Source organism: Eleutherodactylus coqui, chromosome 2 (assembly GCF_035609145.1).
Source record: "Eleutherodactylus coqui strain aEleCoq1 chromosome 2, aEleCoq1.hap1, whole genome shotgun sequence".
Classification (NCBI taxonomy): Eukaryota; Metazoa; Chordata; class Amphibia; order Anura; family Eleutherodactylidae; genus Eleutherodactylus; species Eleutherodactylus coqui.
The window spans coordinates 88497427-88518267 of NC_089838.1; the positions used below are offsets into that span (position 1 = coordinate 88497427).

The following is a 20841-nucleotide window of genomic DNA, read 5'->3' on the forward strand; positions in this document are numbered from 1 at the left end:
GGCTTCTTCTTCCGCAGATGAGCCTTGTGACGTGGCGCCCGTCCGTTCACCTCGAAAGTGGATGAAGGAGGGAGCAGAGTAGGAAGTGGTCATTTTGACCATTCCAGCTCTGCTTCAAGAAGCAAAAGAAGATGCCGGATGGAGGGGACATGACTGGCGATCGGTCCTGGCCAAGCAAGGTAAGTAATTTTTTTTTTTGTCATGTCAGAACCCCTTTAAACTCTAATCATCTTTTTTTTCTTAATGAACCAGTTATAAGGATTAATCCTTAATTTTTAGGACTTCTATATAACAGGTCTGCTCTCTGAATAATGCAATCTCATACCGCCATCTAGTGACTCTAATAGAAAACTTTCCTACTGTTCAATATATTTACGGTTATTGGCCTCATGTATTATAAGGATCATATTTAATATTATCTGAAATACTTAAAGGGGTTGTCCCGCGAAAGAAAGTGGGGTTCAGCACTTCTGTATGGCCATATTAATGCACTTTGTAATATACATCGTGCATTAATTATGAGCCATACAGAAGTTATTCACTTACCTGTTCCGCTGCTGGCGTCCCCGTCGCCATGGTGCTGTCTAATTTCAGCGTCTAATCGCCCGATTAGACGCGCTTGCGCAGTCCGGTCTTCTCCCTGGTGAATGGGGCCGCTCGTGCCGGTGAGCTGGTCCTCGTAGCTCCGCCCCGTCACGTGTGCCGATTCCAGCCAATCAGGAGGCTGAAATTGGCAATGGACCGCACAGAGCCCACGGTGCACCATGGGAGAAGATCCGCGGTGCATCGTGGGTGAAGATCCCAGCGGCCATCTTGCTAAGGTAAGAAAGAAGTCGCCGCAGAGCGGGGATTCGGGTAAGTACTAAACTGTTTTGTTTTTTTTAACCCATCCATTGTGTTTGTCTCACGCCGAACGGGGGGCCTATTGAAAAAAAAACAAAAAAATGTTTCGGCGCGGGACAACCCCTTTAATGAAGAACAGTGTTACCGTAAACAAACTAAACCGTGTCATATTTTTCTGCTTCCTCTACTTTGTCCCTTCAGTTAGACATAATTAAAATATAAATTCTTTGACTCAAATTAAAAATTTAACTAAAAATTTAACTATTACCAACAAACTAACATACAATGAACACACACATTCATTCCTATAATACTCAATCATAAAATGGGTTGTCACATGGAGGCAGTCATCGGATAGTGAGATAGATGGGTTAGTGAGAGTACAGCCAGCTGTCAGTCTGTGTACAGCAGAGAACAAGGTATTGTGGAGCATGCCCGTAGGAGTTGTCATAGGGATGCAGTCGTCGGATAGTGAGATAATTGGGTTAGTTAGTAAAAGTACAGTCAGTTTAGTTGGAGGCTGTATACAAGGCTTATTGTTGGCATCAATGTGCCACATTCAGTCTGAGATGATGGGATCAAGCATTTGACTATTTCTCCCCATTATCTTGGGGGCTCCAATAATGTAACAGACAATCTCAATGTAATGCTCAGAAAGTAATTTATTGTAAAAGAACCAATCAGAGGTACAATTACTTCTCTTCAGGTAACAGTTTTCATTCTATTATCCAAATGTATAGATAGAGAGGTGATTAGAAAGAAATCAGATCTTGTGGCATGCCTGTGCCATAGTGATGTAAGGTACCTGCAAAACACAAGAAGCCATGGTTAGTGGGGGGTTATGGAAGATACCACATATATGTACTGTGTGTGTAACTGTATCCCTTATTACATGGACAGGTATCCTCAGGGCCCAATCATGTCTTTTCAGTAGGAAAATCCTGCTATGGTATTTAGAGGTTCCCAAGCAGCGGGCGCTCAGAGGATGCCCTCCACCCCACTCACAATGTCTGTATGTTTTCGTAGTGTGAGGTAGAAAAAAACAAAGTATCCATTTCATATTTCACTATTGACATACAGCAAATATTTGGACTCTGCTTTTCTGCAAGATAAAAATACCACCTCAGCAATATGCTAAAAAACAATATTTGTTTCAAAGAAAGACTATTTGAAACCATCTTAAGGGCGGTTTCATACAAACACGTCCAGAATATGGATCCATAATACAGATGTATTAGAGATGATATTGCGACCGTGTGTCATTAGTAGTTGATCTGTATTTCTCACTATATCTGCTGTCATTGGTTGTATTTTCTATCAGGCAACCACGGATCCACATATGGGCAATAGAAAATATTACCAATGAATGCAAAAACTGCCGCGGCTGCAGCGTTTCAGCGAAAATATACTCTGCGGCGCGGAAATCCCTCATTTGGCAGAAATCCTCAGAATGACTTGTAATGGCTAAATAGAGGCAGCTGTGATGTTTTTCCAGCGTTAGACGATGCTAAGCTCCCTCCCCCTCCACTTTTATTCAGCTCCCATAGAAGTCTATGGGAGCCTCTAGCACATCTCAGCAAAAGACAGGGCAAGACCTATGTTATTACGCTAATGCCCTATTATTCCCAGCGCAATGTTGCTGCTTGGCTAAAAATCGCTCATCTGAATGAATACATTGGAATCCAATGGTCGCTCATATGAATAAGGCCTTAGGCTACATTCACACAAGTGAGCGCGATATTGGGTTAAACTCGGCTCAATATTGCGCTTGTCAACGTGCGTCCTACCCGCGGATGCAAGGCATTTTTCATATAAAAATGCCTCGGATCACTTCTGTGAAATTCCAATCCTCATACACGTGTTTCACATGCGACAAACAATCACAAGTGCTTCCTTCTGATTTCAATGAGAAGCGTTGTATCACAATTGTAAGCAATAAAATGTTGCGCTTTGAGGAACATGAAAGAATGGGACATGCAGCGATTATTTTTACCTTGCAGCATCACTCTGAAGGAAAACATTGCTCACGTTTACGACTCCATTGAAGAGAATGGAGTTCATATTCGCACGAGTTTTGTGCGTCTCACAACGCACAATGGTTGCACAATGTTCGCACTCGTGTGCAAGTAGCTTTAGGATGAATGGAATTACTAATGGCAATATAAGAAAAAGGTAAAGATGACTGTGCATTTTATTACCTTACCTTAGCCAGTTATTCCGGTAACAGGCCCAATGATGTCTGTTACGGAAAAAAAATTGAGGGGTTCTAGGGTACCAATCACATTCATTTTAATAGTCTTTAGAAGGGCTACAAATGTATCAGGCAGAGTGCCTTTAACATCTGAAATGTCTTTAACGAGTCCAGGTAAAACGCTCTTCAATGACATTTCCCCCGGTCCCTGGAAAGAAAAACATTTGTCAACATGTGGAACTTGCAAGGAAATAAACAATGCAAATACAATGAGCTGTCAGCTGGCCAGCTGAAGGATGGTTTTTATGCTGGACTAAAAAAGTTGTTCAGCAGAAAAGCAAATGATGGTAGCATTTACACGCAACGATTACCGCTCAAAACTCATTGTTTGACTGAATGGTGAGCGATAATTGTTGCGTGTAATTTGGCCTTAAATCATACAATTTTTTCAATATGATTTCTTTACTAACTTCTCAAAATTCTTTTGAGTGGGACATTCACTGCCTGCTTCCAGTGAAAATACATCTTTAGTGGTCAAGTGATGGGCACAGGGGTGCAGGACTGGTTACAGATACATTATGGGTATCAATAAGCTGTACAGTGGGGTGTCCATCACATGACCAGGACACATTTGTATCTTCTGGGTGTTGCCAATGGAAGTGTCTATTGAATGACAGCAGGAAGAAGTCTTTAAAACCACAAGGAATTCTTACAGAAAGTATTCTAAAAATTGTACAATTTTATACAAAAAAAATGTACATTAATTTGCAAAAACTAAAATCCCCTCTAAATTTTCCCCATCTCAGCACACTAATTACTTCTGTCAAATGTATAAGTTAGGTATGGCAAAGTGTGTTTCTGCAGTCATTAATAATATACCAATTGAAATGGAAGAGTTTACAAACAGGTTTCGGTAAAGTGCATATTGATGTAAGGTCATTGTCAGAGAGGAAGTTATGACTTAGACCTCATTAATACAGGGAGCTAGGCGCGCAAAAATGACATGCTTAAAAAACACGCAGCTATTAGAACTAGAGATGAGCGAACGTACTCGTTACGAGTACTTACGCACCCAAGCACCGCCATTTTCGAGTACAGCAGTACTCGCGCGTAAAGATTCGAGGGGCGCCGTGGCGGCACGGGGGGTAGCAGTGAGGAGTGGGGGGGAGAGGGAGAGAGAGAGGGCTCCCCCCTGTTCCCCGCTGCTCCCCCCCCGCACTGCCGCGCCTCTCCCTGCCCCCCGGCGCCCCCCGAATCTTTACGCCCGAGTACTGAAGTACTCGAAAATGGCGGTACTCGGGTGCGTAAGTACTCATTACGAGTACGTTCGCTCATCTCTAATTAGAACCAATGGTTTCTTATGGGAGCATTCAGATTCCTTCATCTGAGCATTCCTACAGGAAACCATTGGTTCTAATAGCCGCATGCCTTTGAAGCGTGTGATTTTTGCATGTCTAGCTCCCTGTGTGAACGAGGCCTTACATAACTGTAAATGACAGGCGCACCTACCTCTAAATGAAGCACTTACCAGTATTTTGCATAGTGCTCCCAGTTCATCGAAAAGACAACATCCACCCATAGCGCACAAGCCTTGCTGCAGATAATGAAGAGACATCAAGCCTTATCTTCAGTATATATATGTCTCCTATGTACTATAGTAATGTGTGATATTGTACGTTCCACAGAACGTGCATCTTAGACAATGTTATTGTAATTACAGGAATTCACAGGCAGCTCTAATTCTATCCACTGCTTATCTGACATTTTATTAATGTCCTGAATATCTATATATATAAAATTGAATGTATGTCTGTCTGCGTGCGTGTCTGCGTGTCTGTTTGTCCTTTATGCGCTACTACACCATTCATCCGATCGCCATGAAACTTTGGGAAGTTGTTAAGTACACTCCTGGGAAGATTATAGGCATAGTACAAATATCCTACGATAAATGGCGCGCGAGCGTCGTCGAAAGTTACGCCCCCCCACGTAGATCGAATAAGTAAGCCACCTGCTATTGTGATGTCATCACTGATGTCATCAACATCGGACGCCCTTGAACATGCCCCAACATGTTCTATAAAGCTGCATTGTGATGTCATTAAGGCTCTATTATGACACGTACAGCTTGGAACCACTAGAGCACGCCAACCAATTACCATTGGAGTTGGAAGTGGGTAAACAAGTACTAGGATATCTTCCTAAGAAGCCACAGCAGCCGGATAAATTGTATGTTCCACCCAACGGCTATTTTATTCAGCCCGCAAGGGGGAAGCAGCGGCCTACAAAATCTCATTCAGGTAGGTAGGTTCAGTTCTTGGAGGTTGGGGAATGCTTATGGGCAAGGCCTTATGTCTCATCCCAACTCGATTATTCAATTCTAAGCGCAAAAGAATTAGCGTCCAAATTTTATGTACAAAATTTAATTCTCTCACTTCCCAATGTCATAGAAACTTGAAATTTGGCAGGAGCATTGATTATGTCATAAATGGGAAAAGCTAATGGGTCCCAACTTGATTATTCAATTCAAAGCGCCAAAGAATTAGCGTTCAAATTTTACGTACGGAATCTAATTCTCTCATTTCCTGATGTCATAGATAGATAGATAGATAGATAGATAGATAGACTGTATGCAATAACCTAGATAGATAGATAGACTGTATGCAATGACACGTACAGCTTGAAACCATAAATACTAGAGCACGCCAGCCATTTACAGTCAGTCTCCATTGGAGTTGGAAGTGGGCAAACAAGTACTAGGATATCTTCCCAAGAAGCCACAGCAGCCGGATAAATTGGATGTTCCACACAACGGCTATTTTATTCAGCCTGCAAGGGGGAAGCAGCGGCCTACAAAACCTCAGTGGTCGCTGCTGCCGTCATCTAGATATATAAAAACGAATGTATGTATGTATGTCTGTCTTCGCAGCAACGCGCGACGGGTACGCTAGTCATATATAAAACGCAAAGTCTGTTTGTGTCGTATCCAAATCCGCAGTTCTGCTCCGATTTCAGTGACATTTTGCATAAGCGTTCTTCAGCACCAAGTGACTAATAGTGGGGTAATTATAAATCGAAAGCACACTGACCTCCCCTGTAATTTCCATTGCCAATAGCAACCAATCACAACTCAGCTTTCATTTCTTATACTGCTGAAGTAAAATGAAAGCTGCGCTGTGATTGGTTGCTATAGGCAACACAGATTTTCTTTTGGACAGCTCATAACAGTGCGGTGATGGGCTCATATTTGTGGCCCACTTTGGATATTCCAGGACTGATATTCATAAAATCTTTTTGAAAGCCCAATTTTCAATAACCAATCCTTGCGCTTCTAGCGGCGCGTACCACATGGGTATATCCCCGAGTGCCTAATAATTCTCAGGTGCTGCAGAGTATCGCGTGTGATGATGTGTCTGTGAAGCTGTGTAGTTGGTGTCTGGATGCTATTTTCCTCTGTGTGAGGATGAGCCGTAGAGTCTGGGGCTTACCACCATGTAAACAACATTCTTCAGAAGGGAACCTTCATTTATTGACCGTGTAACGATCTCCAATTTCCTAGTCTGAAATATAGAGGTTATATGTTTTATGTAATACCTTTAGTAATCAGTTGTCATTAGTAAAGATGTATTAACCCATTACATGTAAAGATGTTTTAACTAGAGATGAGCGAGCGTACTTGGATAAGCACTACTCGCTCGAGTAATTGGCTTTATCCGAGTATCGCTGTGCTCGGGGCTAAAGATTCGGCTGCCGCTGCGGCTGACAGGTGAGTCGCAGCGGGGAGCAGGGGAGAGCGGGCGGGAGAGAGGGAGAGAAAGATCTCCCCTCCGTTCCTCCCCGCTCTCCCCTGCAGCTCCCCGCTCCGTGCCGGCACCCGAATCTTTAGCCCCGAGCACAGCGATACTCGGATAAAGCCAATTACTCGAGCGAGTAGTGCTTTTCCGAGTACGCTCGCGCATCTCTAGTATTAACCCATTAAACAATCCTCAAGCTCCGTTAGTGAGCGCACAATAGACCTGTCTTTATACACAGCAGCCAATATGAACCAGCAGAGCGGCAGGGAAAGGGGAGAGAGCGAAAGACTGGACCAAAGATTTGTCAGGAGACGTTACTCTGACTTCCTGTAGACCCCGTAGATAAGTTGTAGTCAGGGGTCACTGCTCTGCCCTATCGGAGCCGAGCAAAACAATCAGCTAAGCTCTGAATAGGCAGCGATAAGCAGAAGCTATACTGAAATATCATCATGCATGGGCGAGCGTGATAACGGGCCGAGATATCGCACTTGCCAACATGCATTTTTCACGCAAATGTGATGCGTTTTTATTCAAAAATGCCTCGCATCACTTCTTTGAAATTGTGATCCTGAGGAGCGTGAATCACGTGAGTCAGAGGATCGCAAGTGTTTCCTATTCATTTCAATGGGAAGCACTGCATTGGACGGTATGCGAGTGCCATGCGATGTCTAAGATCCATAGAAAAAGGGGCAAGCCAATCTGAGAAAATGCACAAACCAGAGCCAGGCTGCAATTTTATCCTTGCAGCATCACTGTAGGGGGAGAAAATCACTCATGTGAATAAGTCCATTCAAGAGAATGCAGTTCATATTCAAGCAAGTTTTGTCCGTATCACAACGCACAAAACTCGCGTGAGATTTTTGCCTGTGTGAATGTAGCCTAAAATGTATTCCTCAGGTCAGAGCATTCCAATCATCATATACAGTGACACGCCTTTTTGCAGTATGCCATGATCCCTTAACCCCTTATGACAGCCATACGCCTTTATATGTCCTGACTTGCTAAAAAATGTGTGCGTTAAAATATAGCGCAATGACATGTTTTTTTTTACGCCGAGATTTCTCTTTGTCAAAAGACAAGACATGTCCTATGTTTTGACGGCACAGCGCCAGCGGATCTCATTGACTCCTATGGCAGCTGACCGGCAAAGGGAGGGGCGGCAGCATACTTGTTAATATCAGCTGCCATGTGCTCCCAGCTGCTATTTATTCCCTCAATTTAATGCTCAGATAGCCATGCTGTTTTAGTGCAGCTATCTGAGCATTCACTTGACGTTCATATGAAAGAACCCTTTCTTCACAAAACCAACTTTTCCTGACCGCTCTTATCTCTAAGCTTCCTTCACTCCCAAAGTGAACTGCAATCTGACCTGTCAGAGAGAGAAGAGACTTAGAGATTAACCCCTTAGTGACGAAGCCTGTTTGCCCCTTAGTGACGAAGCCTGTTTGCGCCAAATTTTGGAAATCTGACATGCGTCGTTCAACGTAGCATAACTCCGTAAAGGCTTTACATATCCAAGTGATTCTGACATTGTTTTTTCGCCACATGTTGTACTTCATTTAGGTTGTAAAAAGAGACATATCATTTGTGTATATTTATTAAAAGTACCAATATTGGAAAAAAAATTTAAAAATTGTCATTTTTTCACATTTTCAACTGTAATCTCAAATATGTCCAAACATACTGTACAAATTTTTGATAGGATATGTATTTTCATCTGTTTACTTTATTCTGAATGCACACTTGAAAAACTTGTGTTTTTTTTAACCATTTAGAGGACGTACAAATTTAACATTACTTTTCAGCATTTTGAGGAGCACTTTGCTTTCCTGCACCAAGCCAAGTTTGCAAAGGCTCATAAGTGTCAGAATAATAGATACCCCCACAAATGACCCCATTTTAAATACTAGACCCCTCAATGTATTTACTGAGTGGTGTCATGAGTATTTTGACCCCACCAGTTTTTTTAAGGAATTAATTCAATTTAGAGGAGAAAAAATAAAATTTCATATTTTTGCAAATATGTCATTTTAACCCCTTAATGACATGGCCTATTTTGAGCTTAAGGACCAAGCCTTATTTTTCAAATCTGACATCTGTCACTTTCTGTGCTAATAACTTTTGAATGCTTTTACTTATCAAGGTGATTCTGAGATTGTTTTTTCGTGACATATTGTACTTTATGTTAGTGTAAAAATTTCATCAATAAATTTTGTCCTTATTAGGAAAAAAAATCCAAATTTACTGAAAATTTGGAAAAATTCACAATTTTCAAACTTTGAATTGTTTTCTTTGTAAGATAGAAAGTCAAACACCACAACATAGTTATTAATTAACATTTCCCATAGGCCTACTTTACACAGCAATCATTTTTTAAGTGTTATTTTACTTTTTGCAGACTCCACAAAGTATATAAATTTAGCAGTAATTTTTCACATTTACTAGCAAATTTCAAAATCTAAATTTTTTAAGGACCAATGCAGTTCAGACATAGTTTTGCCGAGCCTGTATATCAGAATCCCCCATGAATTGCCCCATTTTAAAATCAGCACCCTTCAAAGTATTCAAAATGGCATTTAGAAAGTTTATTAACCCTTTAAATGTTTTACAGGAATTAAAGGAAAGTGCATCAAAAATTAGAACAGTTCCTTTTTTCTACTGATTTTCAATATAAAACCTTTTTTTTATATAAAACAGTAGGAGTTAGCAAAGAAACAAAACTTGGAATGTATTACCCAGATTCCGCAGTTTTTAGAAATGCCCCATATGTGGATGTAGCCTGTTGTATGGGCACATGGTAGGTCTCAGAAGGAAAGGAGCGCTTATTGTCTTTTTGAATGCAGATTTGGCAGGAATAATTTTCAGACCCCATGTAGTGTTTGCAGTGCCCCTGAGGTAGCAGTACATTTGAAACCCCCAATAACTGACCCCATTTTGGAAACTACACCCCTCAGGGAATTTATTAAGGGGTGTAGTGAGCGGTTTGAACCCACAGATGTTTGAGGAATTTTTTTTAACAGTTTGAGTTCAATACGAAAAAATCCAATTTTTCACATAATGTTTAGCTTTAGGCCCAGATTTTCATTTTTCACCAGTGGCAGAAGGAAAAACATACCCCATGATGCGTTACCCAGTTGCTCTCGAACACGGAAATGCCCTATATGTGGACGTAGCCTGTTGTATGGGCACATGGCAGGACTCAGAAGGATAGGAGCGCTTCTTGGCTTTTTGAATGCAGGTTTTGCTAGAATAATTTTCAGACCCCATGTAGTGTTTGCAGTGCCCCTGAGGTACCAGTGCATTTGAAACCCCCAACAACTGACCCCATTTTGGAAACTACACCCCTCAGGGAATTTTTTAAGGGGTGTAGTGAGCGGTTTCAACCCACAGGTATTTGAGGAATTTTTTCAACAATTTGAGTTCAATACAAAAAAAATCACATTTTTCACATAATGTTCAGCTTTAGGCCCAGATTTATATTTTTTACCAGTGGCAGAAGGAAAAAACGTACCCCATGATGCGTTACCCAGTTGCTCTCGAACACGGAAATGCCCAATATGTGGACGTAGCCTGTTGTATGGGCACATGGCAGGACTCAGAAGGATAGGAGCGCTTCTTGGCTTTTTGAATGCAGATTTTGCTGGAATAATTTTCAGACCCCATGTAGTGTTTACAGTGCCCCTGAGGTACCAGTGCATTTGAGACCCCCAACAACTGACCCCATTTTGGAAACTACACCCCTCAGGGAATTTTTTAAGGGGTGTAGTGAGCGGTTTTAACCCACAGGTATTTGAGGAATTTTTTTTAACAATTTGAGTTGAGAACGAAAAATTCACATTTTTCCAATAATGCTCAGTTTAGGCCCAGATTTTTATTTTTTACCAGGGGCAGAAGGAGAAAACGTAACCCATGATGTTACCCAACAGGGAAATGCCCCATATTGGAATCTAAACTGTTTTTAGGGCGCAGGGCTCAGAAGGGAAGGACTTAGCATGTGGCTTTATGTACAAGCTGTGCGAAGTACATCAGGGTAAAACGTCAGGGCAATAAAAAAATTAAAATTTCAGGGACGTGTGGTAGATCTTAAAACACTCATTTATACAGAGGCCGGGTTGTGTGGGGCACGTTTCACACTGGTATCTGGTGTCTTTTCTTATCCCCTGTTTGTAGCACACTCTGCACCTCTTTTGGGTCCTTCCCTTCGTCGCAGTGGAGGGAATTTCACTGAGAAAATGCTGCCCTGGTACAATTCTTGTGGCCTCGCTTCCAGAAGTACTGGGCCTCTCCCCCACCTCCTGGTCCCCAAATATTAGGTCCTTGATAACTTCCTCTTGAAATTCAAGGAATGTCCCCCTGTGGCCTGCACCTCGGAACAGCACGTAGGCATTATACAGTGCCATCTGTACGAGGTGCACGGCCAGTTTTTTGTACCACACCCGTGTTTTCCGCATGGCTCTATAGGGCTCCAGTACCTGGTCTGATAGATCGACCCCTCCCATGTACTTATTATAGTCGAGGACGCAGTCTGGTTTGGGGGTCTCTGCACTGGTACCTCGTACTGGGCAGGGGGTACTGCTGTGGCCGTGTATTGTCGTCAACATAAGGACATCCCTCTTGTCCTTATATTTAACGCACAATACATTGTCGCTGCATTGGGCCCGGCTCTCACCCCTTCTGAGCAGTTGCCCAAGCAGCGTCTTAGGGAGGCTTTTTTGATTTTTCCGAACAGTGCCACATGCCACTGTTCCTCTGGAAGCGAGGCACTGAAACAGGGGGACACTGGTATAAAAGTTATCCAGGTACAGATGGTAACCCTGGTCTAATAGTGGCTGCACCAGTTCCCACACTATTTTCCCTGTTACTCCCAGCACGGGGGGGCATTCTGGGGGCTCAATTTTAGTGTCCTTCCCCTCGTAAATATGGAACTTGTGGGTGTACCCTGATGTACTTTCGCACAGCTTGTACAACTTCACACCATACCGTGCCCGCTTACTGGGCAGGTACTGGCGGAATTTTAGCCTCCCCTTGAAGTGTACCAGGGACTCGTCTACTGCAATGTTTATCTGTGGGGCATACGCCTGGGCAAACTTGGCGTTAAAATGGTCTATTACGGGCCTGATCTTATACAACCGATCGTAATTGGGGTGATCGCTGGGGGGGCACAGCTGGTTGTCATTGTAGTGCAGAAATTTTAAAATACACTCAAAGCGCGTCCTCGACATCGCCATGCGGAACATTGGGGTGTGGTACAAAATATCGGTAGACCAGTACGCCCTGATTGTTGGCTTCTTTATTAGCCCCATGGTTAGTATAAGCCCCCCCAATTTTTTTTATCTCTGGTGCATCCACAGGGGTCCACTTATCGGGTCTGGCATAGCTGGAGGTGGGATTTTCTTCTATAAAATTCTGGGCGTACAAATTCGTCTGGGTAACAATATGGGCAATGAACTCTTCAGAAAAAAAAAACTTGAAGAAGTCCTTCCCTCTGAGCCCTTCCGTGTCAAATTGAATCCCTGGGTTCCCAATAAAATCAGGGATCTGGGGTCTGTAATCTTCCGGGGTACTCCAGTGAGCATCTGATGCATTGGGGTCAGTGGCGGTCCTTGGACGCCTTCTCGGGGGTGCAGGGAGCTCAGACTCGCTGGATGAGGATGAGGATGAGGAGTCGGAGAATGCCAAAAAAGTGGGGTCGTCATCACCACTACCTGAGTCCGAGTCTGATGCAATGATTGCATACAGTTCCTCTGAAGTGTACCTCCTGCGGGCCATATTTATATAAAATGGGGCACACGGGGAAAAAGTTTTATTAGATGGGACACTGCGGGATGGGGTGACCACGGGACGGGGGTAGGAAAGAACGCGGAAACTTATGTGGTGTATTCACGTAAGTGTTTTTTCTTTTTTTTTTTTTTTACACAGACGAATACACTGACACAACACGGACTAACGACACACTACACACTAGACGGACTAACGACACGCTACACTAACTAATGACGGGTGACGGGACAGGTAACGAAATGGGAACAACAGGAACTTTTTTTGTTTTTTTGGGTTTTTTTTTTACACAGACGAATACACTGACAGTACACGGACTAACGACACGCTACACACTAGACGGACTAACTAAACGCTACACTAACTAATAACGGGTGACGGGACAGGTAACGAAATGGGAACAACAGGAACTTTTTTTGTTTTTTTGTTTACACAGACGAATACACTGACAGTACACGGACTAACGACACGCTACACACTAGACGGACTAACTAAACGCTACACTAACTAATAACGGGTGACGGGACAGGTAACAAAATGGGAACAACAGGAACTTTTTTTTTTTTTTTACACCAAGGGATACACTGACTACACGCTGCGCTACACTACACTGCTGATCGCACGCTACAGCTCACTCACTACACTTCTGATCACACACTACAGATCCCTCACTCACTACACTACACTGCACTTCTGATCACTCACTCCACTCTGCTACACTACACTGCCTGATCAATCACTCACTACACTCACTCCACTACACCACACTGATCACTAACACTCACTCCACTACACCACACTGATGACTAACTCCTCTCCACTACACTGATCACTCCACTCCACTCCACTCCACTCCACTCCACTCCACTCCACTCCACTCCACTCCACTCCACTCCACTCCACTCCACTCCACTCCACTCCACTCCCTGCCTAATCTACACTCTAATCGCACTTTATATTCACAGAATACACAGTAGGGGCTCTCCCTACAAGCATCGGAAACACACTGCGGTGCTTGCACATGGAGCCCCTACTGTAAACAGTGTGAAGTCCGCTGCTGCGCTGTGATTGGTCAGGGAGTTTTTCCCTGACCAATCACAGTGATCATGGGGGAGGGACCGCTCTGATTGGTCCCCAGCCCGGACGCAGCACTTGTCTGCTGACTATGTCAGCAGACATCACTGCTGTGTCGCCGCGATTGTCACCGCGGCAACACTTTAATGACATGACGTACCAGGTACGTCATGTTGCGGGAAGTATCCCGCTACCATGACGTACCAGGTACGTCCAGGAGCGGGAAGGGGTTAAAGACATATTTTTTTCCTATAGAGCCCATGAAAATGACGATTTACACCCCAAAATGGATACCCCCATTTCATACACATTATGGCCCTAATCTTATGTTTGGATGCACAACGGGACCCAAAATGAGAGGAGCAGTCTGTGTCTTTCAGAACATAAATTTTGCTTGAAGGCGTTTTAGGCCCCATAGCACATTTATAGAGCTCTTGAGTGGCCAAAACCAAAGACAACCTCCACAAGTGACCCCATTTTGAAAATTAGACCCCTTAACAAATGTATCTAGTGGTGTACTGCCCATTTTAACCCCACAGTTTTTGAATGAATTGAAGCAAAGCAAAAGGAAAAAATTTTGATTTTCGTTTTTTTTGGCAATTCTGTCATTTTAAAAACTGTTTTTTTTTGTACAGCACATACATGAATGAAGACTTGCACCCCAAAATGGATACCACTGTTTCTCCTGTGTTCAGAGACATACCAATTGTGGCCCTAATCTTTTGTCTGGATGCACAACAGGGCCCAAAATGAAAGGAGTAGTCGGTGGCTTTCAGAACAGAAATTTAGCATGAAGGTGATTTAGGCCCCATTGCCCACTTGTAGAGCCCTTGAGCGGCCAATACGACCCCCAAAAATTATCCCATTTTGAAAACTAGACCCCCTAGCGAATTTATCTAGGGGTATACTGTGTATTTTTACCCTACAATTTTTGAATAAATCTAAGCAAAGCAGTAGGAAAAAAAATTATTTTGGCAGTTGTATCAATTTAAAAACTGTTTTTTTGTACACCCTAAAATGGATACCCCTGTTTGTCCCGTGTTCAGAACCATACCCCTTGTGGCCCTAATCTACTTAAAGGACACATGGCTAGGCCTATAATGGAAGAAGCACCCGTTGGATTTCAGGGTAAAACGGAATACATTCCAGGCCCCATTGCCCACTTATAGAGCCACTGAACGTCCTAACCGATAAAGAACCCCCACAAATGACCCCATTTTAAAAACTAGACCCCTTAATGAATTCATCTAGGGGTGTATTGCGTATTTTGACCCCTCAGTATTTGAATAAATCTAAGCAAAGCAGAAGGAAAAAATTACGATTTTCATTTTTTTGGCAATTTTGTCAATGTAAAAGCTGTTGTTTTTGTACAGTGTACATAGGAATTAAGACATTCACCCCAAAATGGATACCCCCGTTTGTCCCGTGTTCAAAAACATATCCATTTTGGCCCTAATCTACTTACAGGAAACATGGCAAGGCCTGTAATGGAGGGAACACCCGTTGGATTGCAGGGCACAACTGAATAAATTCCAGGCCCCATTGCTCATTTGTACGGAATAAAAATTGACTCCCTAAAATATCACCCCCCTCCGCGCCCTTTTCGGCGTTCCCCAAATCTTAGATAAAAGTAATAATGTGACATTTGTAGTATTTCCAAAGACAGGTAATTACGGAGGCTGGTTGGGATGGGTACATGGGGCAATAAAACCGGGTATCCCCCCCTCGTCTCATGCTTTTTGGGGGTATTTCGTGACCTCAGTGGCGGGTATGGGGTGTAAAAAGTGGCACTCTGTGAGTCTTCGTAAGCTTGATGAGGTGCGGCGGTCTCACACAGAAGACGCTCAACAAGTTGCTCCTGGAACTGCAGGAAGGCGAGCGTTCCCAGGGCTTCTTGTAAATTGCGTATTACAGGTAGCGGTCTGAATAACGCCTGGCTCACCGAGCCGTAGGTGGAATCCGCTTGCAGAGGCCCGCAGCGGATCCCAGCTGTGACCCTGCGTACGGCCGCGTAATGTACTGCGCATAACTGCCTACTCACACAGGCGGTCATTCGCAGTACACTTTTTTTTTGTTGTTTGTATTTCCCGCACCGTCGCTTAGCGTAGTTGCATATGGGCTGCGGGTATATCCGCAACCACGGAGCACAATGGGCTCTATGTTGCGCATATCCGTGGTAAAATAGAACCTGCTGCGTTCTCTTTTCGGCGAGTGGATTACGCAATTCCAACCCGCTAATGTGAGCGGAATTGTTTAATCCAATGCGATTGATCAGCGTAATACCGCGGATCAGACGCATGCGGAATCCGTAATTCCTATCCGGTCATGTGAGATCGGCCAAAGGTAGATCGCTACCTTTTTTTCACGTTACCGGGGACCGCTCAACGAGGCCACCCGTCACTGCTCTAGGCTCTCGGTGACCGTTGGTCGCTGGGAGCAAGGAGATTTTAAATTTCCTGGGCTCCCCGACTCCTGCACATGTGTCCGGTGTTTTGCCGGCGGTCACATGCGCAGAATCCGGGAAAGTTCACGGAAGAAGATTGCGTCGGGGTGCAAAATACGGAGGCCTCCGGTAAAAAGTTTCATCTCCTCTCACCGATCGCATCGGTGAGGGGAGATGAACCTTCACCTTTTTTTAACTTTTACGTGATCGCCATTATCCATTGGATAACGGCGAACACGTGACCAGGAACCGCTCACCGCGGCTCTCCTTGAAATCTCCAGGCTCTCGGCTATGTTTTGTCGCCAGGAGCAGGGAGATTTTAAATTACCACTGCTTTTGCGCATGCGCCTGCCGTATTGGCGACGGGTGCGTGCGCAGAAGCTGGGGTAAGGTCCGCGGATAAATCCGCGGGCCTTAGGTATGTCATTTCATCCTCCCTCACGGATATGATCCGTGGGGTGGAGATGAAACGCAAGCTTTTTTAACTTTTAAAACTTTTTAAAACTTTTTGCACTTTTCTTTTTTTTAACTTTTTTACCCCTTTTTTTTTTTTTTTGTTTTACTTTTTGCACTTTTTTTTTTACTATACATGATCACATGGCAGCCAGGAGCAGAGGAATTTTGAATTTCCCGGGGCTCGAGCCCCTCTGTGCTCGTGCCCGATGTCAATCATCGGGCGCACATGCGCAGACGGGGATTTCGGGTCCCGGGACATCGGGACATCACAGAGGACCGGGGGTGAGTATTTTCACCTGCCCTCATGGATCCGATCCATGAGGGGAGGTGAAACTTTACTTTTCTTTTACTTTTTCAACTTTTTTGCAAGCGCCGCTATTCATTGGATAGCGGTCCTCAGTAACACCTCCTGGTTCCCGGCTACCTTCAGAAGCCGGGAGCCAGGAGATTTTAAATTTGCCGGGGGACACCCGAGCTTCTGCGCATGCGCGTGACATCATCGTTTGGCGTGCATGCGCAGAAGGCCGCCGGCGGGTCCGGGAGGACCAGATCTCCGGGGGACACCGCCGATCGGATCCATCAGGGCAGCTGAATATCTGTCATTTTACACAGTTTTGTTTACTTTTTTGCGATGCGCAGACTGCAATACCAGGGGGGACTGCCCGCATCCTGGGATGACAGCTCCATGCTGTCAGCGACCTGTGGGCACCGACAGCATGGAGCTGTCACGTCCTCAGGCAAGTGGGCATTAATCCAAAGAGGATGCATAAAACTACGTCCTCTAGGATTAAAGCCCACTTTCTGAGGACGTAGTTTCCCCATGGGGCAGTCGTTAAGGGGTTAAAGCTACAAAAAAACATAGTTACTGTATAGGTGTACTTGGCACCCCTTGTATCCCCTTCTGTCCCCCTTACGGCTCATGTCTATGGGTGGGTTTGAATTTCGGGATCAGTGTGGGGCACCCACGCAAATTTTCTGGAGTCCAAGCTGCCCATAGACAATCATGGGCACCCGCAGATTAATTAAAGCTTGCAGGTTTGTTCCCCAGACCTTCCGGTCCTGAAAACAAGTCACAGCATGCACCATTTGGCCGCGGATCCCGCAGGGACAGCTTTCATTGTAGTCAATGAAAGCTGTCCAATCTGCGGCACACTTGGAGTTGTCACTCAAGGTGTACTGCGGGTCCCACGGGAAAGCAGGATATTTAAAAAAACAAATCTCCATTGCGCATGTGCGGGGGGCGTGCCGGCCGGTGGGCCCGCTCACATGCTGGCACGCCTGCCCACATGCATGGAGGAGATGACGGACGACCCGCACACATCCGGACCGGTAAGTAATGCCCTCATGCCGCAGGCAGGGTGAAACCCGCCCTGCCCTTGATCATGAGGCCTTAGGGCTAGTTCACATGGGCATTTTTACATAGCTAATTTATGGGACTTCCTTCATCACTCTCTCAGCAGCACATCTTTTCCGTCGTTGGCTGTGTGAATGGTTGATAAATCACCCAATCATACGATTCTCTGCAGCACCAGCTACACAAGCTAGCTTTTGCATGATTATTAAGCCCTTAGTCATTTTGCTAGACATATAGAACATATATATTCTTATAATGCGATGGCTGTGATTGGTTCATTGAGCGTTGAAGTGATCAATCAGAGCCAGAGCTTCCTGGAGGCGGGATTTTTGAACCTCTCGCCAGGAAGCGCAGACTAAAAACTGCAAGCTGTGGAGAAGAAGTGCAGCGGAGTGGACAGCGCCTGTTACGTTATGTATTGTTTTGTTTTTTTCTTAATGCAGCCAGGGCTTATTTTTGGGGTAGGGCTTCTATTTTAAGGCCCCTCTAAAATTCCAGCAAAAGAACGCTACAAAGTTGCGATATTGCCGTGAGAAAACTCAGCAATATCACAAATAACATAGCTGTAATATCACTGTCGTCCGTGCAAAAGAGGCCGTAATGACCCGTGGTCATGAGAGGGTTAAACTGTAATATACTAGCAAGTCTTATTCAAACTCGGCTGCATTCTCTGGACATGTTTGCTCTACAAGAGAACACATCAGTAGTAAAATATGTTTATTAAAGATATATGGTCCTTGAGGGAACTAAGTTTTGATGTGACAATATGTGTAATGTGTCTTGGGTTTGGGATGAAAATCCTCTTTAGGCCTTAGTCAGACGGGCGTTTTTACGCGCGATTTGCGCATGCGCATGCGTCCGGCAATTTTTTAAAACCATTGCTTTGCAATGGTATCGGACACATGAGCGCTTTTTATGCGCTCGTCCGATAAATTATAGAACAGAAATCGCAGATCGCACCTATCTGCGATCTGCGATTCCTGTTCTCTTCTCTATATGCGCTCAATGGGGCCGGCGGCAGCAGCGCCGACCCCATTGAGAACATATAGAAGACAAATCTTTCTTCTCTGCCACAGCTGTAACAGCTGTGGCAGAGAAGAACGATGTTTGCCCATTGAATTCAATGGAGCCGGCAATACAGCCGACTCCATTGAAAGCAATGGGCTGCCGGCGATCACGGGATGAATTGTCGAGAAGGGCTTAAATATATAAGCCCTTCCCTGCAATTCATCCAGAAAAGTGTTAAAATAAAAAAAATATACATACTGACCTGCGCTGAGCCAATCAGAGGCAAGTCTGACTCACACCCCCTTGACACCCACTGCAGGCCAGCCACTCTGAACTCTGTCTGCCAGGAGCAGGTCAGCATGTATATTTTTTTTATTTTAACACTTTTCTGGATGAATTGCAGGGAAGGGCTTATATATTTAAGCCCTTCCCGACAATTCATCCCACACTCGCCCGCAGCGGATTGCTTCAATGGAGTCGGCTGTATTGCTGGCTCCATTGAATGCAATGCGCTGGACAGCTCCGGCCCGTTTCTAATGAAACGCGGCTAGGAGCAGATTTTCGGGCACCGGTCAAGCGATTTGCGGATGCGCATCCGTCATGCGATCCGCAAATCGCGCGAAAAAACGCCCGTCTGACTAAGGCCTTAACTGTAGGTTGCCACTTACCTGGATTGCATCTATCAGTTCACTTGTGGTTTCCTAAGAAAGATAAAAATAACACAATGTAGAATTCTTAGATTTGACAGATTGTTTCTTATGTCTTTAGTATCGGCCCCTGGAAGAGCAAGTTCAGATTTTGAGTTTTACTCACTTTTCAAGAGGTTTTGCATAAATGTAAATGTTTATTTTTTATAAAACCTCATTTTGAGCTTGTGACCTGCACAACTGTATTAGAAGAAGGAACCAAAAAGGTCGGCTTCTTTTTGTGCAAATTAACGTTTAGCAGTAAAACAGTTGTATAAAATAGGAAGGAAGGTACTTACTAAAGTCTGTAAAATCTCTTCTAAATCTCTACCAATATCATTAGATATCATCACCTGCAAAGAATAATAAAGTATGATTAAGAATGAACCTTTTCAATATTGCAAGAACTACTAACAAGGTTGGTGTATTAAGCACTGTTAGGAGTTATTCACACGTCCGTATATCGGCCGGGTTTTCACACACCCGGCTGATATACGGTGTCCCCTTCTGCAGGGGGAGGGGGCGGGCTGGGAGCAATGCACTGAGCTCCCACCCTCTCTTCACCCCGCGCCACTGTTTACAATGGGAGGGTTTATACCTCTAACCAGAAATATTGCCCCATATTTCTAAGTAGCTGATATACCCGGCTTCGCCCGAGTTAATTTGGTACTGGTGTTTATCTGGTGTTCACATGGAAAATCTTATGAAGTCGTGGTTACTTTAGAGATACTGAGGAAAAACATATGTTCACCATTTTGCATAGTTCTCTGCGTTACCCAGGAAACCCCACGTGGAGGTAACCATGCGACGTTTCCTTTATATAAAATGACATCAGGAATTGAGAGAATTAGATTACATACATAAAATTTGGACACTAATTCATTTGCGCTTAAAATTAAATAATCGAGTTGGGACCCATTAACTTTTCATACTTAGGACACAATCAATGCTTGTGCCAAATTTCATGTTTCTATGACATTGGGAAGTGAGACATTTAGATTATGTACGCAAAATTTGGATGCTAATTCTTTTGCGCATAGAACTGAATAATGGAGTTGGGACCCATTAGCTTTTCCTATTTATGATATAATCAATGCTCGTGCCAAATTTCCTGTTTCTATGACAACGGAAAGTGAGAAAAATACATTCCGTACGTAAAATTTCAACGCCAATTCTTTTGCGCTAGAATTGAATAATCGAGTTGGGACCTATGAACT

At 44.1% G+C, this 20841-nt stretch overlaps 1 protein-coding gene across 8 annotated transcripts in view; it reads right to left on the reverse strand.

The window, feature by feature from the left end:
- Positions 1-1487: 1487 nt before the first annotated feature.
- Positions 1488-20841, reverse strand: part of LOC136611521 (uncharacterized) — a 108051-nt gene continuing 88697 nt past the window's right edge. For 7 of the 8 annotated variants that reach the window (XM_066591195.1, XM_066591191.1, XM_066591192.1 and 4 more), the window contains 6 exons: positions 19924-19977; positions 19607-19639; positions 6520-6591; positions 4563-4628; positions 3047-3242; positions 1488-1648 (listed from right to left, as the gene is read on the reverse strand). In XM_066591195.1, the coding sequence (XP_066447292.1) occupies positions 3048-3242; positions 4563-4628; positions 6520-6591; positions 19607-19639; positions 19924-19977 (420 nt within the window). In that variant the 3' untranslated portion in view covers positions 1488-1648; position 3047. The remainder of the gene's footprint in view (positions 1649-3046; positions 3243-4562; positions 4629-6519; positions 6592-19606; positions 19640-19923; positions 19978-20841) is intronic. The other variant, XR_010790285.1, reaches the window with a different exon arrangement.